The sequence below is a fragment of the Corythoichthys intestinalis genome, chromosome 8 (genome assembly GCF_030265065.1).
Source record: "Corythoichthys intestinalis isolate RoL2023-P3 chromosome 8, ASM3026506v1, whole genome shotgun sequence".
NCBI classification, from domain to species: Eukaryota; Metazoa; Chordata; class Actinopteri; order Syngnathiformes; family Syngnathidae; genus Corythoichthys; species Corythoichthys intestinalis.
Genome location: NC_080402.1, coordinates 20,026,833 through 20,038,902, shown reverse-complemented (window position 1 = coordinate 20,038,902; position 12,070 = coordinate 20,026,833). Strand labels below are relative to the sequence as shown.

The 12,070-nt window shown below is 38.3% G+C and overlaps 1 protein-coding gene across 2 annotated transcripts in view; it reads right to left on the bottom strand.

The window, feature by feature from the left end:
• ndst3 (N-deacetylase/N-sulfotransferase (heparan glucosaminyl) 3) overlaps positions 1-12,070 on the bottom strand; it is a 136,625-nt gene that overhangs the window by 76,641 nt on the left and 47,914 nt on the right. For both annotated transcript variants that reach the window (XM_057842613.1, XM_057842614.1), the window contains exon 5: positions 8,552-8,737. In XM_057842613.1, coding sequence (XP_057698596.1) covers positions 8,552-8,737 — 186 coding nt within the window. The remainder of the gene's footprint in view (positions 1-8,551; positions 8,738-12,070) is intronic.

The following is a 12,070-nucleotide window of genomic DNA, read 5'->3' as shown; positions in this document are numbered from 1 at the left end:
AGCGATGCTACTAAACCTTAAAAACGGCAAATATGGCGGAATGTCGGCTTTAATTTACTGTTTTAATAATATCTTTAAATTAAATATGTTGAATCTTTCCATTTTTGTGCTTTTTTGAACAAAAGAAAAATGCCATCACTTCGAGTGGGCGGGCATTTTTTTTCCGGGCTGAGGAACTTTGGTGGGGTCAAAGTGCATCATTCACTGTTGCCTTGTAAATCTGCACTGCCTCCTAGGGCCTTGCATGAATACTACATCATTTTCATGCGAAATTGCAACATTGTTCAAATGGAGACGGGCCCATATAAATGCAAACATAAAATTTTTCGTCTTCTCGGAGAGTCACCATGTAAACGGCCCCTAATTTACACAATGACTTGCAATAGCACACTACCGCTAGTGTTGAACAAGTGAAACGATGATTGACAGATCCGCGCCTTTGAAGGGTAGAGCTATCAAGCTTCTCTGGCAAGATCAAAGCAACACCCCTGTCAATCATCGTTAACTTTAAATTGCTAACCCCAGGGCACTGCTGACCAAGAAGAGTAGCAGGAGGGAGAGATATATATTATATACAGTATATATTCTTAAAAAAACAAACAAAAAAAACATCCTTTTCACCTGATTCCAATCTGCTGAAAAATGGCGCAATCGGCCCGATTTCTGATCACATGATCGGATCGGGAATCCCTAGTTCATTCTAAAATTCTTGACATGCAATGTTAAGTTTAAATAACTTTATCCTGAAAACATAGCCAATACTATTGATTGCATGGCTCATTGCTGATCACTAAAACACTGCAGTCTCTCTCTCTTTCTCTCTCTCACTCTCTCTCACAGGGATGTTGTTTTCTTTGGGTAGAGCGAGAGTGACAGAGAGATGGAAGGCCACCAGAGCTTCAGACACTCAGCACTATTTCACCAAACCAATTATCCAGAGAGCAATAGCTCAAACTGATATAGTACATTTTAAAAAGACAGTGCACACATGCGCGCGCACACAAACACACATGCACTCGCACACAATCCCATATCTCCCATATCTCAGCCTGATTTGTTCTGATACCGTGGGTCCAGTGGGCGTCTCTCAATCTGCTCGTAGACACACGAAGAGCAATTTTACAACCTTAAGATGACTTCCTGTCCTCCTCTGAGCCATCAAAGATGAAGTTAGAGGCACAGGAAGAAGATACGGATGGGGAGAAACTGCAAAAAACAAGATGAAGTGGAGTCTTATGGGGGCTTTAGCTTTAGTATGTGTCTGATTGGACCTATGCTAAATATAGATGAGTCTACATTATATCACAATATAACCATGATTCTGCAGTATTACTGAAGTGATGGGCGATAGATCAAAAGTAATCTTGCCCTTAGGGGTGGTCACATCTTACATTCAAACTTGTAAATGAAACCCTTAATCTGTCATGTCTTCTCTCATTTTTTGAAAAAACTGTCCTCACTACAGGGGGTTATAGTCTATTTCCGCAAGAAAGTCACATCATCAGCCAACCCTGGAAAAAAATGGTCATTTTCATCACATAATGTCACAAGAAGGAAGTGACTGGCAAGTAACACCGGCAGCAGAGGACTGCAGTTCGATTCAGGCTTGGACCACAACTCGATCCATTAAACAGTGGTATGAAAAAGTATCTGAAACTTTTGGAATTTCTCACAATTCTGCATAAAACCACCATCAAATATGATCGGATTTTTGTCAAAATCACCCGGATGTAAAAACAGTTTCTGCTTTAAATAAAACCACCCAAGCATTTATAGGTTTTGATATTTTAATGAAGATAGCATGCAAACAATGGCATAAAGGGGAACAATAAGTAAGTGAACCCTCTGCCTGAGGAGACTTAAAGAGTAATTGAAACCAATATTTACCAAACAATTTAAGTCATGTGTGTGCCCAATCACTGATGAGTGGTTTAAAGCTGCCCTGCCCACTATAAAACACACACCTGGTAAGAATTGTCTTTATGAGAAGCATTGTCTGATGTGGCTGTCCACCAAAGATTACTCCAAGAGTTCAGCGCAGAATACTCAGCGGGGTAAAAAGGAACACTAGCGTGTCTGCTAAAGACCTACAGAAATCACTGGTACAGTCCAATATCTCTGTGCACACATCAACTATATGTAAAACTATGGCCAAGAATGGTCCATGGAAGGACTCCACGGAGGAAGACACTGCTGTCTAAAAAAAAAAAAAACAATGTTGCAAGTTTAATGTTTGCCAAAAAGGCACTTGGGCACTCCACAGACGTTTTGGCATAATATTTTGTGGACTGATGACACCAAAGTTGAATCTTTAGGGAGTAACGGACAACGTCATGTGTGGAGGAAAATTGGAACAGCTCACCAACATCAACACTTCTTCCCCACCATGAAGCATGGTGGAGGGAGCATCTTGATCTGGAGCTGTTTTGCTATCTCGGGGCCTGGACAACTTACAATCATTAATGGAAGAATGAATTCAAAAGTTTTGCAGGAAAACCTGAAGCCGTCTGTCAGACAGTTGAAGCTAAAAAGCGGATGGATGCTGCAACAAGACAATGATGCAAAACACAGAAGTAAATCAACTTCAGAATGAAGAATGAACAAAATACACGTTCTGGAGTGGCCAAGTCAAAGTCCAGACTTGAACCCCATTGAGATGCTGTGGCATGACCTAAAGACAGCGATTCATGCCAGACATCCCAGGACTCTGACTGAACTACAGCAGTTTTGTAGAGAAGAATGGACCAAGATTAGTCCTGATCGATGTGCCAGACAGATCTACAGGAAGCGTCTGGTTGAGGTTATTGCTGCCAAAGGGGCGACCATAAAATATTAAATGTAATGGTTCACTTACTTATTTTTCCCCCTTCTGTCATTGTTTGCATACTATCCCCATTAAAATATGAAAACCTATAAATGTTTGGGTGGTTTTAGTTAAAGCAGACACAGTTTTTTCATCTGTGTGATTTTGACAAAGATCAGATTACATTTGTTGGTGATTTTGCAGAAATTTGAGAAATTACAAAAGGTTCAGATACTTTTTCATACCAATGTACAAGAAATGTTGTGTTGTTTTTGTGACCCATAATGTCCATATTTCAGTGCCATTGACGGCGCTAGACAATGGAAGGAACATCTAGCTCTGTCGATTTGTAATTTATATATATCTATATAAATCTGTAATTTAGGGCAGTATAGTGGTTCCCGTGCAAGGAAATTTGTACCATAACCAAATCTTCTTCTTGAGAATTTTCATGTTTTACTTGTGCTTGCGTGGGTTTTCTCCATGTCCTAAGGATTCCTCTTATATTATAAAAACATAGAGGTCAGGTTCATTACAGTCTCCAAATCGCTAACAATTGTGACGAGGAATGTCAAGCCCCTTTGCTAATCTTTTCAAACAGCCTACATTGTGGGTGTTTGCTGTACGCTTCTGTTTTTTAAGAATCGGAACAATTGAACAGTTATGTTTGATCCCTATGAATTATACCTAGAAACCACAAACTGAACAAGGAAAACAAGCCTTGCAATTTTGTGGAACGTTCATGTGTATGCTATATTGCTAAAATCAATTCGAGTTGTGTGAAAAGTGTAATATTTCCTTGTGTTTGGCCTTGCCCAAAGATTTTTTTTCCCAAGTAAAAAAATTAATGGTCTTACAACACAGTTTTCTTTTTATTTTTTTTTTTTAAGTTTTTCTAGTTTTTACTACATACTGTACATTGTGATTTAATGTAAATATTAGAGTATGAAATTAAACATAAGGGATGAGGAATTAGAAAAAAAAAAGTTTTGTTGGCCATGATCTGTAAACACACTTCAAATATACAAGTAAATATTTGAGTGAATTCTATCATCACATATTTGTTATCTTTGTTCAGCTTGGTATTGAATATATCAGTGTTTAATTGATGAATGCACTTAGGCTTCTGAGTGTTGCACAAAAGGAAATGGCACAGCGCATATAAAAAGGTGTCCAACTGTCAGCTATGTATTATAATTAGGAATTACGTGATGTTTACAATGCCAAAACAAGAAGACGGAATAAAAGAAGGCTAACAAAAAAATAATAATAATAATAATTTGTCAGGTCAAAGTGTTCTCTCAAAGACGAGTAATTCTGGTGTCAAATGTATTTTTTTTTCTTTATGTGGATAAGGGAGCAATTGCCTTGACAAAGAGCCTGACTGCCATGTGAATGAAGGAGGATGAGCTGCAATTTAACAAAGGGGATGAATGGCAAGATGTTAATTTGGACCTTCTGATAAACAGACTGGTGAATGCGTGAAAGCGTCCTAAAATCCTAATCATGTTGAACAGCAAACAAGAAGGCGTAATTTTTTTTTTTTTTTTTTTTTTTTAAAGAACATTACAGAAACACCCTATAAATTCTTTTAAACACTGGGTAGGCTAATTAATAAAAAATAAAGACTTTCTAATGAAAATCAGCCTTTTGGTGTAGCAGCCTCAATCTATACATTAATTTGAGAATGCAATACAGAACGAGAATTGCAATTAACAGAGAACAGAACAGGCATGAAAAGTGGAAAAGAAGTGGCATCCCTCCAGTGTGTGAATTTGTTCAAACTTATTATAGCAAGAAACATAATTATGCAATTAGGAGAATTTGCTCTGACATGAAGGAGGCAGTTGAGAATTTAAAAAAAGGAAACAAATGGATCTTTGTTTTGCTAAGGGTAAGGAAAACGCCATTGCCCTGCTGCTGATGTGGGAATGCACAAATTGTATATACCAGGATGGCTTTCATCTTAAGCCACCCTACCCACTGTTAAATATTGAATTACAGCACAGAGATGGAGGGTATGGTTGGGCAAGGTCAAACAATTCATATAAAACACTTCCATACACACACACACGCACACACACACAAACCAAGGTTACATCCAACACATACACAAATACATGTCATAATTGATTTTTAGTTTAAGGATGCAAGAAGCAATTGCCGTACATGCAGGCAGCATGAAAGTAAATCACTTTGTACACTGCAAAGATATCCAACGCTTTCCAGTGAGTTGCCTCTTATGACAATAATATATGATAATATATTAATAACATTAATATATAATTAACAGCTGCTTTAAAAATTTTAAATGGATTTGTATTTGGAAGCAAAATGTACTTTTAAATGGGATTTTTAAAAAAAATAAAAGTTCTCTCCTTGCACAGCCAAAATAAATAAATAATTTTAGTCAAAATGTTTGAGGAAAAGTACACTTTCACCATGACATGTTTTCCAAACCTGAAATCTGATTAAAGTTAGTTTCCTTAGTGTCAGTACATTACTATTTTGTTATTGCTTCGAAATGTATGTAAAATGAAGAATATTGTAGTCATGTACAAAGAGCATTTTTAATAGAAAATGCTAGAAAGGTTCCCGCTACGTGTTCGTTTCCATGGTAACCGCTGACAGTTACTACCCGTTTAGTCTCGAGTCACACAAGCTAAGTGTTTGGGGACTGAGAAAGGTGTGTGTCAGGAAGCCAGCGCGGGTGCACATTCGAGCCGAGTGCAGCCATATGTTGAGATGTGCAGGGGAATGTTGATCTGTGTACATCCATGAATGAATGTGAGTATTTTTCCTTCATTCTGAAGTGTTCCAGCGATGGGTTGGACTCTCTACACGCGCGGTCGTTTCGTAGCTTTGCCGTTGCAACGACGGGTAATAATCGCTCCAAGTTGGCAAGCATTGTTTACATCATATTCAAGTTGCACATTTATGTCGTGGTGGTGGGTGACGTGTTTGTTTAGTATCTTTGGGAGTGTTGGCAGTCCGACTGAGTGTAAAGTGCTTAGTTGCCCCCACAGTTTGTGGCCAAATTGACTGCGTGTGTGTACGTCATATTTCCGGGTTGTGCCCCCACCTTTGTGTTTATTGCACTGTGCAATTCATTTGTGTTTGTTGATTATTGTGCTGTCAATTTGTATTGTTTTACATTGGCACTAATATGTGGTTAAACCTAACCCCTAATCCCTAACCCGAAATTCTGAATTTTTGACTTCAGGCTTAATCTTCAAGTGAGCGGGATTTAATTACTCGGTGGAGTTGATTTCAACAAATTTCCTGCAGTTTGTCAGTTATTTGTTAGTTTCAGGGCTCCGGAGTGGCTAAGGTAGCGCGAGTCAATGGTGGTTGAAATCAACTCCATCGACTAATTAAACCTCCGCTAACTCGAAGTTTAACCCTTATGTGAAAAATTCTGATCTTCCCCTTTAAATTCAATTATCGGAATTCAATGACATGCAGTGACATTTTTCTGTTGTCATACTTATGTTGAGGGGCAAAGTGAGAAAAATTGGTAAAAAGTAACAGATAAATTACTTTTAAGGTAACAGTTACTTTAATAATAAAATATTCTTTTAGGCGTAATCAGTAGTTGAATTACTTTTTCAAGTAATCTGTGACAACACTGCCGATAAGACACCAATCTATTTACAATATTTTTCAGACTAAACGTTCTCAGATCCTGGCTGGCTTACGAATTAGATGTGTTTTTGTTTTTTCTTCACACTGACAGCCGTGAGAAGTATGCCCTAGGTGTGTGTACCCTCTTCTACTTCCAGAGTTGGTGCAAGTTTTTAAGATGATACTGAAGATGATACTGAAGATGAAGACTTTAATGGATGTGATAGTTTTTGAAGTGAGATCAGACGTTTGTTTATGTTTATTTAATTTATGTTTGGATTGTAGTTGTCCTAACTGTCAATATTTTATGTGAACAGATGTAGGGGCTGCAGCTATTGATTATTTTAGAAGTCGATTAATCGATAAACTAGTTATTTCGAATAATCGAGTGATCGGATATGGAACATAATGAATTAAAATACCTGAGCTGAGCCTCAAACGGTATAAAATAATGAATAAATGAGGATCTAAGTACGGCAAAAGAACAATTGGATAACGTACATGGCAAAAATCAGCTAGCTTAAATGCTATAAAATGTTAACTTTTTTTTTTTTTTTTTTTTTTTTTTTTACAATGCTCTTAACAAATGGTTCAAACGCATATTCCTACAAAAAAAAGGGGGGGGGGGAAGGCTAAATATACCTAGAAACTAAATTATGAATGCATTAGAAAAAACATTAGCTCAAACAAAAACTTAGCTTATGTTGGTCATAACAGGCAGCAGCTGGATTCAGCCATGTCATAAGAGTTAGGACATATTCACTGTTGCCACTAGAGGGCAGTGTATCCACCCAAACCAATAAAACTAAATGCAAACACTACAACTAAACAAACTATTACAACGTCACGTTAATAAAACGAATACTCGAAGCGGCAAAATTTTTATTCAAATTACTCGAGTTAATCGATTAATCGTTGCAGCTCTAAAATTGCCTATTTCCCCTGTTGTTCTCCATTTTATTGTTACTACTATAATGTATAATGTTTGTTCTTGGTGTCTGATAAGACAAAATTCCCAACTAAAATAGGACTCAACAACATCAAGTTGTTGCTTTTTCCTCTTAGTTTTGTATTTTTGGGCTTTTCCAATTTAACTCATTTGCTCCCAAATACATATAAATACAGTACATTCTATTTTTAATTGTTTCAGTGTCCCAAAGACGTATTTATACGTCTTTCACGTTTTCTTTCATAAGAGACATCTCTGGGTCCTGGTTCAACTGAGCTCCAAAGCAAAAAGCTGAAAATCCATTTTAAAGCAATAAAACTAGCCACTGGAGGGCAGTAGCGCATTTGGTAAGACCTGCAACCCGATTCAACGGCAACGAACGGCCGGGCCGCACGGAGTGCCGGCGGAAGGATGCCAGGCTGCGGACAACCGAGCAGAACAACTGAGAGGACACCCGGGATGCTAGGTGCTGGACGACTGAGCAGAACGACCAGGACCACCAGTGCATCGGAAGACGCCGTTGAGTCCGTGCTGCTCGCCGAGCAGACTCCGCAGAGACTAAAAAAAAATCCATCTTTATGAGACAGACAGCGATGAGGGAAAAGCTTACCCGGCTGTCGTGGCAACAACAGCATCATCTCGGCAACAACAGCGTCATCTCTCAGTTAGTTATGTCTAAATAAATTGTTACTTTGCCAGCAAAAGCTCTATTTGTCCTGTTGTTTATGATATTTTGTAAAAGGAAAACATTAATTCAGATGTTTGGGATGTAACTAAAGCAAAAAATAGCTGTGTTAAAGTTATGTTTGAAATATATGCTTTCACAAAAAGCTCAATTTCTCTGTTTTTTCATCTGAAATTGGAAAATTGCTCATACTAAGCTATTTTCTAATGCTTATTTCTAAAGAATGGAAAAAGATATGAACTTTCTTTTTTTTACCTGATGAAAGAAGAGAGTCTAATCTTTCTTTTGGTGGGTTCCATATTTATATAGAAATAGAACAGAATTTTCTGTGGGCCTTACAAAATCAGTCAAAATTCAATAAAACGGCCGGGAGCGAAGGGCCTTTCTCCGGTGAAAACGGCTGGGAGTGAATGAGTTAAAATCTGGTGCGACCTATAGTCTGAAAAATAAGCTATATGATATGGTGGAAGCTGCTTAGCTGTGTTCTTACCATGATGTTACTGTGGATGAAACCCTTGCGATAGCGGGCAGGCTTGAGGTGGGGGTATTCCTCCGTGCTGGTCACCTGGATGTTCCACACGCGCCTCCAAGCCTCGTAAAGCTGCAGATGGACCGGGTAGACCCCCGAGTGGTGGGGGGCCACGGCGTAGCCCATGTTCACTGGAATGTCATGTTGCTGTAAACACAATTCAATTGTGAATGAGTGAACATGACAGCATACCAGGAAGGTGCCCTCTTTTTGATCTTGTAAAAGTGGGTCATTTTGTTGGAGAGATGTTGTCATACAACTGCACTTCTTCCCAAACTAGCATAGGTATTTCCGCAATATTTGCAGATCTGTAGTGTACACGGATAAAAAAATTCCCCACATGTCGATAAATCACTTTTTTTTTTTTTTTTTTTTGTCAAAAGGGATGACTACAGTGTTGGCTCCCATGAGGCCCTTTTTTAGTCAGACAGAACACAACTTGATGAGGATTTGGTTCTTGTTTTCTGTTTTGTTGTGGGAATTAAATTAACTGGTTCCCTAAAACAGTGGATGGAAAAATTCACTAAATACTGTAGTTAAATTGGTGACACTGATTGTGCTTTTGTGAAGTATCTCTACCTTGTTACCAGCATATGACATTTAGCCTAAGTGTCAGGTTCCAACATTTAATTTAATTCAATTTAATTGGTTACCATGGCATGAGGGCTACACATGGTCAATCTGTTTAATAAACTGTATATTGGAATTATGAAGATTCAAGAACTGTAATTGCTGAGACTAACTCTGAACCCAAAATATTTTAAGATTTCCGACAACCTGAATTCAGAACGGTAAATTAAAAATAGATGTGATCATGCGCGCAATTGTGAGGGCGGATGTTTTCAGTGTGCACCTTGTAGACAAATGGTGTTGTCCTTCGCCATGCCACACACTGCTTATGCCGTCAAAGCCAACTATCGGCACTCGCAGGATGAGCGAGCGGTGTGTGTGTGCGTGTGTGTGTGTGTGTGTGTGTGTGTGTAATAAAGGTTAGGGATTGCACTTTACGAGCACATTCACCTTCAATAACATGAACCTACATCCAACCTCGCTGTATCATAGCTTATGTGTGACACCCCTGAATGGCCATACAAATTATCTTCACACACATACACGCATAGAGAGGAGGCAGAGAGAACAGCAATAACAGCAGCCTACCTTGAGGAATTCAGATTAAATACTTGCAGATAAAAATGGCTCCTGGGTTGCCATTAAGGTGAATGCCCCATTAGCCATGGGTGTACTAAGATTTGTTTGGATTTAGAAGATTAGTAAAGTGTCGGTCAGGCGAGGCTCCCAACAACGAGCTCATTTGCATCTGTGGTCATTTTTTTTAACAAAGGGCATGGCTATTTGAATTATCTCACCACAAGGGAAAAGTGAAGGGCTCAGGGGATGAGGCAAGGTTCCAGGGAGCTCTAAAAATAATGACGCTCATTGCATTATTGCATTTAGCGGATAAACTGTTTACACTTGTGGACCTTAGTTGCCTGTGTTTGAAAGAATCTTGTGGGTCTATGTAAGTGGCAAAACAAATTAGAGCCGGACATGGTTGTGCACTATAACATGGCCCCGTAAACCCAAATAATAAAGATCATAAATAAATAAGCATTAAAACGCTGCATGGACCATGTGTTTATTTCCATATTTCCATCATTTGTTGTCCTTTTTCAAAACCGAAAGCACCACAAAGACTACATATTCCAGGAGCCATTGTGAGGTCAAGAAGGACTGACGTAATGTCAACATTTTTAATAAAACGTCAACAAGTTTTGATAAAATTTGTAAAATTTTCAATCAAAAAATAAACTAGTAGCTCGTCATTGTTGACGTCGCCGAGCGGGACGTCACATGGGCTCCCTGCAGTTCTTTCACAGTGTCTTTAATATGTAAGGTAGTGATTGAAATACACCACAAGGTGTCCATGGCGGGTTTTAAATTAATTAGAGATCTAGCCAAGGCAAAGCCTGAGTAAGTTTTATGTGTATTTTGCATAGCTATTTTGATTGGGAATGCCAGTTCTCTTTGCATTGAGCGCTTTTCTTTTTGTGAACATTATTGAGAGATAGGAATATTATTATGTTGTGCTTTCACTAAATGATACTGTAGTAGGGCTGCAGCTATCGAATATTTTAGTAATCGAGTAATCGACTGAAAATTCTATCGATTAATCGAGTAATCGGATAAAACAAATTTTTAGGTGAAGAGCAATTATAAATATACATGAGAAAACAAGACATTTCATCTAATCTTGAACCATTTTCAGTCAATCAATGTCTTTATTTTCGATGTATATTGTTGAAAACAGCCAACAATTGCATCTCAGATGTAACTAGAATTAAAAAAAAAGACTAATTCACTGCTTTCACTCAAAAAACCTTTAGACCTTATTAAAAAAAAAAAAAAAAATTATGTATACATATATACACACCTAAAAATGCCTTTACGCTTGATAACACACATCACTTAAAAGTTAGGATTTTTTCCCACGTGTTTCAATTGAATTTCTATTTGTGTCAAGCCATTTTTAAGTTCTAGTTAAGTTAGTCTAAACTGTAAGTCCTGATAGGATTTTGAGTTTTTGCAGTGTTCAAAATAAACGTATGATACAGGCTGTATTGGAGCACATTAGGGACTAGTGCTACTTGGTGTTTTATCCAGCAATGACTACTGAGCTAAAATTGATAGTTAGCATTATTGAGTTTTTATTTTACATCCTCATCACTCCAAAACACTATGTTATGTTAAAGCCTGTATGTAAGACACGTTAGCCACGCATCGAAAGTTGTCATAATTAATAGAAACCTAGCCCTCCGCAGGGCTAACGTTACGTGAGCTAGTCACAGTAACGTTAATCTTATTAATTAGAGCTTTAGCGCTCTTTATTAGCGCTTAGCGCTCTACTGCTTTAAGATGGCGGCTGTTTACTAACGCTGCCCAGACGCGGCCGAGTCTGTCAATGTGCATCTAGTTCAACATACATGTAATCTCTATGAGACTCATCAGACGCTACCTGCTGCCAACCATCGTGCGGGCTGGTATTTAGCAACGTCGGCATCGTTTGTAGGGGCTGTCGGCTGCAGTAAGTTGTTTTTTTTTTTGGCTTCTTCCTCTACGCACGTGACATCAGCGCATTGTCCCGCATTAAAAGTAGTCCGAGCAAAACGTCATGATTAGAGCTGTCAAAATAAACGATTACTCGAGGTGAATAAAATTACTCGGATCAGTTTTTAAACTCGAGTTACTCGAGTTGCTCGAGTATTCGTTTCAGCTCTATACTGTAGCGACTTAACTGTTCCGCCCAAATGCATGATGGGAAGTTGGGCAACCATGACTGTCAGTGGTGGCTGCAAATGGTATACAGTATATTCTGTGTTGAGTTCAATTAAGCATGTTAATAAAAAGATCGTCTCCTGTGAGAGATAGGAATATACATTTTGTTGTACTTTCACTAAATGATACTGTAGCGACTTAACTGTT